This window comes from Oncorhynchus mykiss, chromosome 31 (genome assembly GCF_013265735.2).
Source record: "Oncorhynchus mykiss isolate Arlee chromosome 31, USDA_OmykA_1.1, whole genome shotgun sequence".
Lineage (NCBI taxonomy): Eukaryota > Metazoa > Chordata > Actinopteri > Salmoniformes > Salmonidae > Oncorhynchus > Oncorhynchus mykiss.
Genome location: NC_050571.1, coordinates 16,580,271 through 16,597,280, shown reverse-complemented (window position 1 = coordinate 16,597,280; position 17,010 = coordinate 16,580,271). Strand labels below are relative to the sequence as shown.

Here is a 17,010-nt window from a genome sequence, read left to right as displayed (position 1 = left end):
ACTGGCGTTACTGCTGCGGTACACTGGCGTTACTGCAGCGGTGCACTGGCGTTACTGCTGCGGTGCACTGGCGTTACTGCTGCGGTGCACTGGCGTAACTACTGTGGTACATTGGCGTAACTACTGTGGTACATTGGCGTAACTACTGTGGTGCACTGGCGTTACTGCAGCGGTACACTGGCGTTACTGCAGCGGTACACTGGCGTTACTGCTGCGGTACACTGGCGTTACTGCAGCGGTACACTGGCGTTACTGCAGCGGTGCACTGGCGTTACTGCAGCGGTACACTGGCGTTACTGCAGCGGTACACTGGCGTTACTGCAGCGGTACACTGGCGTTACTGCAGCGGTACACTGGCGTTACTGCTGCGGTGCACTGGCGTTACTGCAGCGGTACACTGGCGTTACTGCAGCGGTACACTGGCGTTACTGCAGCGGTACACTGGCGTTACTGCAGCGGTACACTGGCGTTACTGCAGCGGTACACTGGCGTTACTGCTGCGGTGCACTGGCGTTACTGCTGCGGTGCACTGGCGTTACTGCAGCGGTACACTGGCGTTACTGCAGCGGTACACTGGCGTTACTGCAGCGGTACACTGGCGTTACTGCAGCGGTACACTGGCGTTACTGCAGCGGTACACTGGCGTTACTGCTGCGGTACACTGGCGTTACTACTGCTGCGGTACACTGGCGTTACTACTGCTGCGGTACACTGGCGTTACTGCTGCGGTACACTGGCGTTACTGCAGCGGTACACTGGCGTTACTGCAGCGGTACACTGGCGTTACTGCTGCGGTACACTGGCGTTACTACTGCTGCGGTACACTGGCGTTACTACTGCTGCGGTACACTGGCGTTACTGCTGCGGTACACTGGCGTTACTGCAGCGGTACACTGGCGTTACTGCAGCGGTACACTGGCGTTACTGCAGCGAGGTGGATGGAAGTATTCAGAGTCAAATAAGTTGTATTAGTTGCCTTTTATTAATAATAATCCAAGATACACATTTGTTTCAAATAACATTTTATTCTTAATGATTACTTTACTGATATCCATTTCAAAATCCTGAGCACAATATTCATTTATACAACATTTTGTTTGCTGATTTTGGTCTTTATAGCCAATATGATTGTACTTCAAAGGCAACATACAGTGTGTAAACTTCTATTTGATATACACTCCGAGAGGAGAACAAGCTCAGACTACCGATAGCTGTGACCGTCCACAGAGATGTCACAGAGCTGCATGCAAAGGGGACCACTCACACAGACACACACAGTCACACATAGTACTACTGAGAGTCAAGTTCAACAGAATCAAGTTTAGAAAGGGAAAACATTGGCACCCCCTTATCAGCCAAAATAACAACTGCCTGAATATTGACTGTAACTTAGTGGCAAAAACACTTTCTGTGATTTTCTCACTTCCTTGACGTCTTGTGTTTCAAACTGAGAGACCTCACTGAGCTAAACACCCTTTTACTCAGGTCCCTCAGCGAGCGTGAGCGTGTGAGGGGTGCCCTACTTGGAGGGGATGGAGAGAACGATGGGGAGGAGAGAGGAGGAGAGAGGGAGGGACAGCTATCCTCTAGGCTCTGAGAGCTAGAGAGGTGGAAGAGGCTGGCAGTAGAGGACAAGCGCTTTTCTTCTTCTGCTCTTCCTCCAAACACCAACGGACGAACCCCCTCCACACTGAGCTCCATGCCTCTGCCGATGTCCAGGGAGGAGGTCCACTGTGCCCCCCTCAGATGCTCCTCTTTTAGGGCTCGAGGATCCAGCACTTCCCCCTGGGACTCACTGCGGAACAGAGCCTGTCTGGACAGCCTCAGGCTGGAGCTACGCTTGTCCCAGCCACCACCACCACCCTTCCCTTTGCGTTTTGAGGCACTGCTCTCTTTCTGTCGCCTCTCTGTCTCTTTGTTGCCCTGCTGCTTTTCCTTTTGGTAATTGTCCTTCTTTCTCCTGATCCCCTCTCTCTTCCACCTCTCCTTGTTCTCCTCCTCAGCTTCTTTCCCCCATGAATGCCCTTCGAAGTCCCTCCAGAGTTTGTCTGCCCCCTTCTTTGGCGTCTGGGCCGTGTCGTGACTGCCTTCCTCTCCCCAGTTGCTGCTGTAGCACCTCCCTTTCCTGTGGAAGCTGCTTACCGTCGATGCCCTCACCAACTCTCTGGACACATGCTTCCCCTGGTAGAGCCCCTCCCCATCCACCCTCTTCCATCCTTCTCCCTCCCCATCTACCCTCCATCTACCCACTCCACCCCCTGCACACTGCCGAAGCGACCCCCCTCTGGGCCGGATGCCGCCCCCTTGTGGTGAGCTGCTGTCCCTGACGCGAGGCAGGGAGCACTGGAATGGGTCATCCCGCCGGAACACAGAGAATGGAGTAGTGGCGAGGGGGGAGGGCTGGAGAGGGCGGGGTGGGGAGCGTACCCTGGGGTGGTCACGAGACGAGGGGGAGGAGGCAGTAGAGGAGGAGGGGTCGGATGGGGAAGGGGTTTGTTGGCAGTGGAAGGTATGTGTGTGGTGGTGGGTGACATGATGATGGGTAGATGGATGGTTTGAGGTGGACTGGTAAGGGTGATTGGGGCTACTGGAATGGGAACTGGAGGAGTTGGTGACACTGAGGGACAGATGGATCGGCCTCTGGGGGTCGAGGTCAGTCTCGTTACTGGCGTGGAGGTGGCGGACACTGGAATAATCATGATGATGAGACTGGTGGTCATTCCGGGCTGTCTGGCGAGAGGAAGGGGAGGAGCTTTGGCCTTTAAACTCTGACCCCTGACCTTTTCTCTCGGTGTCGCTCTGGAAGCAGTCAACATCCAGCTCCACACCCTGCTCCATCAGCCCCACCACCACAGCCCGGGGCAGGCCAGAGAGACGGGAGATCTCCCCCACCATCGCTGAGTCCTCGCTGAGCATACTCGGGCTGGCGTCCGGGGCATTGACGCTGGGTTGACTCATTGTCACTTTCCCTGGTGAAGAATCCAATCTACTCCAGTCCAGTGATCGGGAGATTCCTAGACCTGACCCAGCCCCTGACCCGGTGACCTCCAGAGAGCTCCGGTGATTGAGGTTGGAGGAACAGGTTGAGATGCGTGGCCTCACCCTCAGGGCAGGGGTGGGAGTGGCGGCACTGGAGAGGGAGGAGGTGGAAGGAGAGGGGGAGGCAGTGGGGGTAGCATGGTCACTCCTTAATACACCACTAGTGCTAATACCTTCCTTGGAGTTTGAGTCTAAACCCAGGTTTTTGTTCAGATTGGGGCTGAGGTTGAGACTGAGGTTGAGATGGAGGTTGATTTTGAGATCTTCTCCTGTCACTGAGGGCAGGTGGCCCAGGTTTATGGAGTTCCTACTGGCCTTCTTACTGATACTGCTGAGGCTGACCCGTGCAGAGTTACCCAGAAAAGACTTGCAGGGCGTCACACTGCCCCCTGTCAGGTTGGAGGGGGTACTGCGGCTCTCAAAGGCCGACAGCGACTGAGTGGAGCCGTGGCCAGGGGTTCTGGGGCCCCTGTGGGAGCCTTGCCTGGGGATGGCGGTAAGGGTGGTGTCAGGGGGGGCAATCCGGCTTCGGTACTGGTGAGCCAGCCTGGTGATGTACTGCTCCAGCTGGGTGAAGGTGGAGGGCTGAGGAGGCTGGGGGGGCCGGAAGAGGGGAGTGGACTGAGATTCTTCAGCCTGGGTAAAGGAGTCCGGACTGGGCGAGAGGCGAGGGGAGGGAGAGGGGTCCTGACTGTAGGTGAAGAGGGGGCTCTGGAGGGCCACGGCATGGAGGGGGCTGGGGTACGGGTACACCTCCTTGGTTCTCCGGGACACCAGGTCAGAACAGAACCTGGGGTCGAGTTGGGGTCGGAGGTCAGGGAGCGGGAGGAGGGAGCCGGCATGGGGGTCGCCCAGGCTGGCGCACAGGTCAGACAGGAAGAAAAGGCTGTTCATTTCCAGGTCAACTGGGATCAAAGGACGAGAGACAGAAAGTTGATGAATGTCAGTCAGCTTGTGAAGAAGCAAAAGCATTTATCTAGGACTATGGTCCCAGGACTCTGGAAAACAGTGACATTTATCTAGGACTATGGTCCCAGGACTCTCTGGAAAGCAGTGACATTTATCTAGGACTATGTTTCCAGGACTCTCTGGAAAGCAGTGACATTTATCTAGGACTATGGTCCCAGGACTCCCTGGAAAACAGTGACATTTATCTAGGACTATGTTCACAGGACTCTGGAAAACAGTGACATTTATCTAGGACTATGGTCCCAGGACTCTGTAAAACAGTAACATTTATCTAGGACCATGGTCACAGGACTCCCTGTAAAACAGTAACATTTATCTAGGACCATGGTCCCAGGACTCTGGAAAACAGTAACATTTATCTAGGACCATGGTCACAGGACTCCCTGTAAAACAGTAACATTTATCTAGGACCATGGTCCCAGGACTCCCTGTAAAACAGTAACATTTATCTAGGACCATGGTCACAGGACTCCCTGTAAAACAGTAACATTTATCTAGGACCATGGTCCCAGGACTCCCTGTAAAACAGTAACATTTATCTAGGACCATGGTCCCAGGACTCCCTGTAAAACAGTAACATTTATCTAGGACCATGGTCCCAGGACTCCCTGTAAAACAGTAACATTTATCTAGGACCATGGTCCCAGGACTCCCTGTAAAACAGTAACATTTATCTAGGACCATGGTCCCAGGACTCCCTGTAAAACAGTAACATTTATCTAGGACCATGGTCACAGGACTCCCTGTAAAATAGTGATAATTATGTCTGAATGGCCTCTACTGGTTAAATACAGATGAACTGTACTGAAGAGTGAGTGCATTTATATTTATCTGACCCGTAGACACTGGTCTCCTATCAGTGATCTCTGTGGTCTCCTCAATGCTCTGAGTCCTTGGCTGGTGCGTGGCCTCCGGCCACTGGGTGTCTCTGTGGTCTGCAGAGAGAGCCCGCTGCTCCCACAGCCTGAAGGCTCCCCCTGAGGGTGGTCCTGGTCCAGCCCGGACTAGCCCACCTTTTACTGGACCCCCCTGGGCCAGGGATGCCTCACTGGACACAGAGTAGCAGGAGTCTGATAGGGAGCTGCCACTGACTGAATAAAAACCTACAGAAGGATGGAGGGTGGGAGAAATAAAGAGGGAGGAAGAGAGATTGGGAGCAAGAAAGGGAGAGAGAGTGTAGGCCCAGAGAGAGAGTGAGAAGGTGGTCACCACAAAGAGTGATTAAGTGGTGTTAAGAAGATAACAAGAGAGGGGTAAATAAAGGAACAGGGAGAGGAGAGGGTTAATATTTAATATGGCTTTTCAACATGGTGTCTCACAAAGTAAACAAAACTGTGTTATTGGCCAAAGCCAGGCCCAGGTTACAGAATGGGCATGCAGGGCTCGAGGTCAGGGCCCCTCCAAATAACATATGAACACATCACAAGCCCCCTGGAGGTACTGTAGGTACCCCGGGGCCCCAGAATTGGTAGTCCAGCCCTGGCCAAAGCCCTATGGGTGTCACAGACCACCCCCAAATTACGCCCCCATGGTACGATCACACAACCACACAGCCCATTACCTGAGCTGGGCCTGGAGTAATAGTCCAGCTGGACTGCACCATCAAGTTCTGGGGGTAAGAGCAGGTCAGATGGAGCATCCCAAGAGAGGGTGGAGCAGCGTGAGTTATCCCCACCATCCCCATCAACTCTGGAACGAACCTGCCCATCTCCTCCAGAGTTCCCCCCACTGTCCTTGTCCAACGTGCTGGTGTGGCATGGTAACACTGTTTCTGAAGGAGAAGAGGGAACCTGAAAGACAGAAAACAGGGGTATTCAAGTCACAACTTGCCTTTAAAGAGATGACAATTAGAGAGTGGTGTAGAATGGATCTATAATGTTCTTATTTACTAAACACTGATGTCATCAGCCTTACTGGAAGTTCTAGAACACTCGTGAACATGATGTGTTCTTTCTCCTCAAAAGCCAATACATGACTTTCTTCTTACTTAGATGAATGTGATGACCCTTGACCCCTGCGGTGATGCCCTATATTAGCTGGATAGGGTTATGGGGTGGAGGGGACAACAGGGGGCATTGTTCACAGTCAGGCCTGATCAATCCACCGTTACTACGGAGATAAACAGGAGACAAAACAGGTGACTCATACTGCCTAACTGAGAGGAGAAGACAGGGATGTGTCCCAAATGGTACCCTATTCCCTATGGGGCCCATAGGGCAATGGTCAAAAGTAGTGCACTACATAGGGAATAGGGTGCCATTTAGGGTGCACTCTCCCTCAGAGGGGGAGAGAAGGGGACTTTAAGGAATAATAGGGGAAGACAGATGACTTAACAAAGAGTAGTGGGGGCAGGAGGAGAGGGGGATAAGGGAGGATGACAGGGGGGTGGGGGCAGGAGGAGAGGGGGATAAGGGAGGATGACAGGGGGGTGGGGGCAGGAGGAGAGGGGGATAAGGGAGGATGACAGGGGGGTGGGGTCAGGAGGAGAGGGGGATAAGGGAGGATGACAGGGGGGTGGGGTCAGGAGGAGAGGGGGATAAGGGAGGATGACAGGGGGGTGGGGGCAGGAGGAGAGGGGGATAAGGGAGGATGACTGGGGGGGTGGGGTCAGGAGGAGAGGGGGATAAGGGAGGATGACAGGGGGGTGGGGTCAGGAGGAGAGGGGGATAAGGGAGGATGACAGGGGGGTGGGGGCAGGAGGAGAGGGGGATAAGGGAGGATGACAGGGGGGTGGGGTCAGGAGGAGAGGGGGATAAGGGAGGATGACAGAGGGGTGGGGTCAGGAGGAGAGGGGGATAAGGGAGGATGACAGGGGGGTGGGGTCAGGAGGAGAGGGGGATAAGGGAGGATGATGGGGGTGGGGTCAGGAGGAGAGGGGGATAAGGGAGGATGACGGGGTGGGGTCAGGAGGAGAGGGAGATAAGGGAGGATGACAGGGGGTGGGGACAGGAGGAGAGGGGGATAAGGGAGGATGACGGGGGGTGGGGGCAGGAAAAAAACTGATCCTGCTTATCTCTTCTTCTTCAGCTTACAAGCTTTGCTTCGTTTTCTCTCTCTCTCTCTGTCTCCTCTCTCTGTCTCCTTCTCTCTCTCTCTGTCTCCTTCTCTCTCTCTGTCTCCTTCTCTCTCTCTCTGTCTCCTTCTCTCTCTCTCTGTCTCTTATCTCTCTCTGTCTCCTCTCTCTCTCTGTCTCCTTCTCTCTCTTCTGCTACTTTTAGTTAGAAAAGTCATTCTCTAAGGGGAAGTGAGTGGGTTCTTGAAAGTGGGGGAGCTAAGGGGAAGTGAGTGGGTGCTTGAGAGTGGGGGAGCTAAGGGGAAGTGAGTGGGTGCTTGAGAGTGGGAGAGCTAAGGGTGAGCAAAAAGAGGAGAGTGAAAGAGTGAGTGAGTCAGGGAGAGAACAAGTGTGATGAATATCCCGCTCAACCCCCATAATATCTTAAAGCTACCAAGCTCACCATAGCTACAGCTGCTCTCAATTCAATTGAAAGGGCTTTATTGTCATGGGAAACACATGTTTACATTGTCAAAGCAAGTGTAATAGATAATATTACAAAAGTGAAATAAACAGTAAAAAATAAACAGTTAACATTACACTCACAAAAGTTCTATAGGAAATGAGACATTTCAAATGTCATATTATGTCTATATACAATGTTGTAACGATGTGCAAATGCTCCGGTTCCTGCTCACTCTCCACCCACACAACAGACCTAGCAGAAGAACATTCAACTCATCCAGAGCCTGCCTGCCTGCCTGCCACACTCTAAAACACAAATAGCAAATGCCCTAAGATTCGCTCGCACACTAGCGTGCACATGCACACAAACACACACATAGAAAGCGAGCTCATACACACAGTTGCGCAAGTGTGCACGCATACACACACTCTGGGAACCGTCAGGGCCATGTACAAACACACGTACACCCCCACTCTTCCATGGACATGAAGTTACCACAGTGTAAACTTCTAGTATGAGATGAGGAAGAGAGAGAGAGGCAGGTGGGGGCCCCTCAGTTCTAACACTACTGTAATATGATGATGATGTCCTTCTATGTGAGACAGAGACTCAGTCATTTTCCCTAAAGGTACAATATGTCCACACAATGCAAAGACAAATGACAGAAAATACTCCATTAAGAACGACGGACCACATAATGTGAACGTATAACATACTTTTGTGACGTACTTTCATGAAGCATCTATGTAGGGCTCACGAACACTTTATGAATACTCTATAAAGCCTTTATAAGTTGTTTTCAAAATGGGAAGCATCTTTTTTGAGACGTTGGGAAAGATAGGCTACATTATTAACAGCACTTGCAGGCAGATATTGGTTATACACCTGCATACTATGCATTATTAATGAATTCTGTTGACTGTAACTGAAGAAGCAGAGGAGACGTATCAACCCAAGATAATGCCCTCTGATGTCATGTTTCTCTGTGTGGGCTGGGGGTTGATATAGGGCCAGCAATACATGTAATGGTGCAAATGTACATAGAAGAATGCTGGTGAGGGTGATCACAGTGTGGGCTTTGGCAGCAAATCAAGTGTTGATGGGGTGCAACCGTACTGTACTACTGTTACCCCACTGTGATAGTTCAAATAGCCACAGAGAGAGCGAGAGAGAGAGACATATTGGAGAAAGAGAGTGACTAACTGCAGTCTGTATATCCAGTCACATTTCCCCTCTATCCTTTTCCCTCTCTCCTCTTCCCTCTCCTCGCTCCTCTTCCTCTCTCCTCTTCCCTCTCCTCTTCCCTCTCCTCTTCCCTCTCTGCTCCCCCTCTCCTCTTCTCTCTCTCTTCTCCCCTCTCTCCTCTCCTCTTCCCTCTCTCCTCTCCTCTTCCCTCTCTCCTCTCCCCTCTCCTCTCCTCTTCCCACTCTCCTCTTCCCTCTCTCCTCTCCCCTCTCTTCTCTTCCCTCTCTCCTCTTCCCTCCTCCTCTCCTCTACCCTCTCCCCTCTCCTCTTCCCTCTCTCCTCTCCCCTCTCCTCTTCCCTCTCTCCTCTCCCCTTTCCTCTTCCCTCTCTCCTCTTCCCTCTCTCCTCTCCCCTGTGGGCAGAATTGGAGAAGTGATAACGTGTCATGTTGAAAATAACAACAGCAGAAGTAACTTGTCTCTTCATTTGTTGTTTAATATGCAAATCAGGTCTGCGTTGGCGGATGGAAAGGCAGCTACAGCGCTAGTCTCTATGGTGTGGGTGATGACTAATACCATTTAACATAGCTTAGGATGGATGCTGCTGAAAGCCACAGGGAACCTAGAGAATAAATCGATGCAGGGTTTCTGAGAAGGAAAAGGCAGTAAGTAGAATGCTGTGCTGATTCATTCCCTCGGGATATGATGACCATGCTCTATTTGATTAATAAAAAGGGAATGACTTGAGTTGTCCCTATTACTGGAGCTAAGTGACTGTTCACCAAACACTGTAACAACAAAGCAGCATGGTAGCCTAACCTACATGAGGTCAGGGGGTTCACAGACTATCAGGTTCAACTTCAGACTTCAAACTCAGGCTATGTGTAGGGCTATGTGACCTTCTGTATTCTATTCTTAGTATTGTACCAACTATGCAAGTGATACACTTTATTCAATAGGTCTACAACTTACACTTGCACCAAGTTGTTTTACTATGGGGCTTTCCCAATCAAATAATCTTATCTCCCACAAAAATATCAACCTATTCCCATACTACAGTAGCCTACTTACAAAGAAGACGTTTGTTCTATGCAGAATATAGAACTGTAGAAATCTACAGAATGACCTGACCTATGAGTAGAATTGTGTCTATAGGGTGTGTACGACAGTGCACATTCTTTACACAGATACATTTCTATGAGATGTCCTTGGGGAAAACTGGAATGTGAAATAGATGTGGGCATTGACACTCATCATATGAGATCCAGAAGGGGACAGAACCATAACACCCGTTGTCTTCTTAACCTTGACTGATACAAGACGGAATTAGAAGCAGTAGAGGCGGATGGATTGCTGTCAATTCTATTAGAATTATTTACACCTTTGTGTAATCAATGTCGCTCCGTGCTTATGACTCCATCGCTCAACCAGTGGAGAAGCGCAGCGCAGCAGTCTGTTTGATGGAACGGGATGGGAATGCCTTACTTGCAGATCAGCATGCATTCATATTTAATAACAACCAATCTTGTCAAGAGATCTGGGTCTACACACACACTGACTGACCTGTTGCCTGCGGGATGTCGCAGAGCCATCCGAGGCTGCGCTCTCGAGGTTTTCCTCCTGTTTATCAGTGATGACAGTCACCGTGGTATCGGTGCTGCTGGTGTCTTTGAGGTCTAGTTCCGCATCGATCATGTCTAAATGTTGTCCCCGGAGCAGGTCCAGCTCTAGGATTCCGGCCAGGGTCGCTTTCAGCCGTTCGCCAATCCGAACCCGCTCGGTGCCCGACCAGAGCGAATTCACACAGCTGCGGCGGCCAGCCATTGTGGCGGCTGAATCGGCGGTGCTTGAAGAGCTTGGTGAGCTCATGAGCTTGGTCTCAATCACAATGGGCTATGGTCCAGCACAAGTCAGTGCAACATATGTTCTGACAATCAACAATAGCAACATTGTATCCTCCCGCCCAGCTCAACCAATGATTTGTTGGCAAAATTGCCGAGCCTACTTAACTATATCTCACCCATAAGACTATAGGCTACATTGAAGCATGCTGACTAAAGATTCACATGTATAACACTAAGGAGATTATCAAATCATATTCCATCTTAATCCTCGATATTGGTTTCATATTATGATCACCCAACTGTAACGACCAACAGGGAGGATGTCAGAAACCTGGTAGTGTGGTGCTGGGAGAACAACCTCTCCCCCAATGTCAGCAAGACCAAGGAGCTGATTGGGGACTTCAAGAAACAGGGGCTGCAGTGGAGAGGGTCAAGAGTTTCAAGTTCCTCAGTGTCCACATCACTGAGGACTTAACATGGCCCTCTCACACCAGCACAGTCATGAAGAAAGCATGGTAGTGCCTCTTCTCCCTCAGAAGGCTGATACGATTTGGCATGGCCCCTCAGATCCTTAGGAACTTTTACAGCTGCACCATCGAGAGCATGGTTGTTGTATCACCGTCTGGTATGGCACCTGCACCTGTAAGGTGACCTGTAAGGCCCTACAGAGGGTGGTTCGGACGGCCCAGAGCGTCACTGGAAGTGAGCTCCCAGCCATCCAGGACCTTCATGCCAGACGGTGTCTGAGAAAGGCCTGTTCTCCATGCTTTTGCCAGAAGATTGTTAAAAGACTAACAACTACTGCCCCCCCCCCCCCCCCTGCGCTTCTGCTAAAATTATTATTGATTTAATTTATTATTACCACTACGCTTCTGCTAAAATGATTATTGATTAGATTTATGATTACCGCTACGCTGCTGTTCATTGATTATTGATTAGATTTATGATTACCGCTACGCTGCTGTTCATTGATTATTGATTAGATTTATGATTACCGCTATGCTGCTGTTCATTGATTATTGATTAGATTTATGATTACCGCTACGCTGCTGTTCATTGATTATTGATTAGATTTATGATTACCGCTACGCTGCTGTTCATTGATTATTGATTAGATTTATGATTACCGCTACGCTGCTGTTCATTGATTATTGATTAGATTTATGATTACCGCTACGCTGCTGTTCATTGATTATTGATTAGATTTATGATTACCGCTACGCTGCTGTTCATTGATTATTGATTAGATTTATGATTACCGCTACGCTGCTGTTCATTGATTATTGATTAGATTTATGATTACCGCTACGCTGCTGTTCATTGATTATTGATTAGATTTATGATTACCGCTACGCTGCTGTTCATTGATTATTGATTAGATTTATGATTACCGCTACGCTGCTGTTCATTGATTATTGATTAGATTTATGATTACCGCTACGCTGCTGTTCATTGATTATTGATTAGATTTATGATTACCGCTACGCTGCTGTTCATTGATTATTGATTAGATTTATGATTACCGCTACGCTGCTGTTCATTGATTATTGATTAGATTTATGATTACCGCTACGCTGCTGTTCATTGATTATTGATTAGATTTATGATTACCGCTACGCTGCTGTTCATTGATTATTGATTGCCATTACTTTTAGTATCTTTCTATTTCATCTTGCTACTGGTCACTATTACTTCAGTTTACATGTACACTATAAATTACCACAAGTATGTTACCACTAGAAATTACCACTAGTATATTACAGCTAGTATATTACAACTAGTATATTGTCACTAGTATAGTACCACTAGTATATTACCACAATATATCAACACTAGTATATTACCACTAGTATATTACCACTAGTATACTACAACTAGTATATTACAAGCTAGCATATTATCACTAGTATATTACCACTAGTATATTACCACTAGTATATTACCACTAGTATATTACAACTAGTATATTACCACAGTATATTACCATTAGTATATTACCACTAGTATATTACAGCTAGTATATTATATCTAGTATATTACAGCTAGTATATTACCACTAGTATATTATATATAGTATATTACCACTAGTATATGTCCACTAGTATTTACCAGCTGGTATATTACCACTAGTATATTACAAGCTAGCATATTACCACAGTATATTACCACTAGTATATTACCACTAGTATATTACAGCTAGTATATTACCACTAGTATATTACCACTAGTATATTACAGCTAGTATATTACCACTAGTATATTACCATAACTATTTATACACTGAGTATACCAAACGTTTAGAACACCTTCCTAATATTGAGTTGCACTTGCACACCCCATTTTCACTCAGAACAGCCTCAATTCGATGGGCTCTACAGGGTGTCGAAAGCATTCCACAGGGATGCTGGCCCATGTTTACTCCAACCACTCCCACAGTTGTGTCAAGTTGGCTGGATGTCCTTAGGGTGGACCATTCTTGATACACACGGGAAACTGTTTAGGGTGAAAAATACAAATCACTGCACATCTCCACAGCTGCGTCTGGCACCTACCTACTACCATACCCTGTTGAAAGGCACTTAAATATTTTGTCTTGGGCATTCACCCTCTGAATGGCACACACAAAATCCACATCTCAATTGTCTCAAGGCTTACAAATCCTTCTTTAACCTGTCTCCTCCCATTCATCTACACTGATTGAAGTGGATTTAACAGGTGACATCAATAAGGGAATGTAGCTTTCACCTGGTCAGTCCATGTCATGGAAAGAGCAGGTGTTCTTAATATTTTGTACACTTGGTGTATAGTCCTGCAACCAGTCACTTTTCAGCCCTGTTTACATATATCTGCGTATCACGCCTACACGGACACTCTGGCACACACACTCACCACCACTTATGCTGCTGCCATACTGTTTACAATTATTATTCTTATTGTTTATCCTGCTACCAGTGACTTTCTCCTAATCTCCCACCTACATGTAGATTTCTACCTCAATACTCCAGTATCCCTGCACATTGTACATGTGGTATTGGCACTGACCCTGTATATAGCTTCCTCTCTTATGTCTCATGTTTTCTTTATTACACAGTGCCTCTGGAAAGTATTCACACCCCTGGACTTTTTCCATGTTTAAATCATCAATCTACACACAATACCCCATAATGACAAAGTGAAAACAGGTTTTTAGAAATGTTTGCAATTTTATTAAAAATTTAACACAGAAATACCTTATTTACATAAGTATTCATACTCTTTGATATGAGAATCGAAATTGAGCTCAGGTGCATCCTATTTCCAATGATTATCCCTGAGATTCTTCTACAACTTGATTGGAGTCCACCTGTGGTATATTCAATTGATTGGACATGATTTGGAAAGGCACACACCTGTCTATATAAGGTCCCACAGTTGACAGTCCAACTGAGCAATCGGGGGACAAGGGCCTTGGTCGGGGAGGTGACCAGGAACCCGATCGTCACTGACAGAGCTTTAGAGTTCCTCGGTGGAGATGGGAGAACCTTCCAGAAGGACAACCATCTATTCAGCACTCCACCAATCAGGCCTTTATGGTAGAGTGGCCAGACTGAAGCCACTGCTCCATAAAAGGCACATGACAGCCTGCTTGGAGTTTGCTAAAAAACACCTAAAGACTCTCAGACCATGAGAAGCAAGATTCTCTGGTCTGATGAAACCAAGATTGAACTATTTTCCTGAATGCCAAGCTTCACATCTGGATGAAACCTGGCTCCATCCCTACGGTGAAGCATGGTGGTGGCAGCATCATGCTGTGGGGATGTTTTCAGGGACTGGGATACTAGTCAGGATCAAGGGAAAGATGAACGGAGCAAAGTATAGAGAGATCCTTGATGCAAACCTGCTCCAGAGCGCTCAGGACCTCAGACTGGGGCGAAGGTTCCCTTCCAACCAGACAACGACCCTAAGCACACAGTCAAGATAACTCAGGAGTGGCTTCGGGACAAGTCTCTGATTATCCTTGAGTGGCCCAGCCAGAGCCCGGACTTGAACCTGATCAAACATCTCTGGAGAGACTTGAAAATAGCTGGGCAGCGACGCTCCCCATCCAAACTGAATGAGCTTGAGAGGATCTGCAGAGAAGAATGGGAGAAACTCCCCAAATAAAGGGTTTGCCAAGCTTGTAGTGTCCTACCCAAGAAGACTCAAGGCTGTAATTGCTGCCAAAGGTGCTTCAACAAAGTACTGAGTAAAGGGTCCGAATGCTTATGTAAATGTGATATTTCAGCTGTTGTGTTTTTATACATTTGCAAAAATTTCTATAAACGTGTTTTTGCTTTTTCATTATGGGGTATTGTGTGTATATTGATGAGGGAAAATGTTGTTTTAATACATTTTAGAATGAGGCTGTAAAGTAACAAATCGTGGAAAAAGTCAAGGGGTCTGAATACTTTCCAAATGCACTGTATCTGTGACCAGCAGATGCATATCTGTATTCCCAGTCATGTGAAATATATAGATTAGGGCACAATGAATTTATTTCAATTCACTGATTTCCTTTTATGAACTGCAACTCAGTAAAATATTTGAAATTGTTGCATGTTGCGTTTATCTTTTTGTTCAGTGTAGTATATTTAGTCTACACGTTTACTAGGTCTGTTATTGTGAGTCTTCGGAAATTAAAGGTTCACATTACAGTTGCATCAATCACCTATTTGGGTTACAGTATGGGATAAGTTCTGTCCCTTTGGGTTACAGTATGGGATAAGTTCTGTCCCTTTGGGTTACAGTATGGGATAAGTTCTGTCCCTTTGGGTTACAGTATGGGATAAGTTCTGTCCCTTTGGGTTACAGTATGGGATAAGTTCTGTCCCTTTGGGTTACAGTATGGGATAAGTTCTGTCCCTTTGGGTTACAGTATGGGATAAGTTCTGTCCCTTTGGGCTACAGTATGGGATAAGTTCTGTCCCTTTGGGTTACAGTATGGGATAAGTTCTGTCCCTTTGGGTTACAGTATGGGATAAGTTCTGTCCCTTTGGGTTACAGTATGGGATAAGTTCTGTCCCTTTGGGTTACAGTATGGGATAAGTTCTGTCCCTTTGGGTTACAGTATGGGATAAGTTCTGTCCCTTTGGGCTACAGTATGGGATAAGTTCTGTCCCTTTGGGTTACAGTATGGGATAAGTTCTGTCCCTTTGGGTTACAGTATGGGATAAGTTCTGTCCCTTTGGGTTACAGTATGGGATAAGTTCTGTCCCTTTGGGTTACAGTATGGGATAAGTTCTGTCCCTTTGGGCTACAGTATGGGATAAGTTCTGTCCCTTTGGGCTACAGTATGGGATAAGTTCTGTCCCTTTGGGTTACAGTATGGGATAAGTTCTGTCCCTTTGGGTTACAGTATGGGATAAGTTCTGTCCTTTTGTATCGGACAGGTGCACCTCCCCCTGTCTACTCTGCTGAACACCACTCTGTTATGTCAACCTTCAACCAGCAGAGCGCAATCTTTGCCCACGGGTAAACAATGTGGTTCCTTCCGAGAGCCGTTTTGGTTTGGGTCTACAGTAGCTTCTTTGTTCTCTAGATCAATTCTATAATTCATGTTTTCTCACTGTACAACAAAGGTGAGAGCATTTCAAAGGGGATTGTTCTCTAATTGTGTAGGTGGAGCAACATTCTCCTACCTAGAGAGCAAGATAAACACATCCCTAAAGCGCCACTTTACCCCCTTGGGCTTTTCAAGGTGCATGCAATGCAAAGGGAGAGATAGCGTTGAAATGTTACAATTTTGAGTTTGCATCCCAATAATATACATCACAGAAGAATGAAATATAACCAAACTGTTTGACATAGAAACACTGGATTTTCTGAGGGTTTTTTAAACTATGTTTATTAGTTGTAAAATTATGAAAAATAGGAATCCCTGAGACCACTATGTCATTTGACTGCAGGAAAGAGCTATGGCCTCTAGAAGCAATGATATAAAACACAAAATATGAAGTAATATGCTGTAATGTTTGTAAACACTTTACCTAGCAGCCAACCTGCTTGCACCAATCCCTTGTAATTAAAGTAAAATACTGTGAAATGTAAACCCCCCCTTCTACTAATTTCATTCAGTCATCCATTAATTGATTCATTCCAATTATGGTAGCATTGACCTTTTTCAGTATAATACAGTACATTGTACAATATTGTGTTGTGTCATTACACAGTACTTACTTTGATACCATATTCATATTACAGTAGGTGTACAGTAATATAAAATACAGAATTTTACTTGCCACCAAGCTGCCTGTAAACTACTGTCAAAATCACAGTAACCCCTTCACAATGTATATCCCCGATAATTACATGGTGTGTTTGTGTGTGTGTGTGTGTGTGTGTGCACAGAGGGAGGGAGTTAGAGAAAAGGAGAGAGATTGTGAAAACTTCAAAAACAACAAACTCATGCAGACCAACAATGGGCGTTGTGCAATGGTAGTGTATGTTCCATTCCCACCATTCCAAAATGCTGCCCCCATATATCTGTTTTGAAATGTA

At 47.2% G+C, this 17,010-nt stretch overlaps 1 protein-coding gene across 1 annotated transcript; it reads right to left on the bottom strand.

The window, feature by feature from the left end:
* Nucleotides 1–1,006: 1,006 nt before the first annotated feature.
* On the bottom strand, nucleotides 1,007–10,674 carry LOC110504654. The gene is made up of 4 exons (XM_021583418.2): nucleotides 10,214–10,674; nucleotides 5,570–5,798; nucleotides 4,845–5,111; nucleotides 1,007–3,944 (listed from the first exon to the last, which is right to left on the bottom strand). Exons 1-4 carry the CDS (start codon nucleotides 10,517–10,519, stop codon nucleotides 1,420–1,422), a joined length of 3,327 nt encoding a protein of 1,108 aa, XP_021439093.2. The 5' UTR covers nucleotides 10,520–10,674; the 3' UTR covers nucleotides 1,007–1,419.
* Between the last annotated feature and the right edge of the window lie 6,336 nt (nucleotides 10,675–17,010).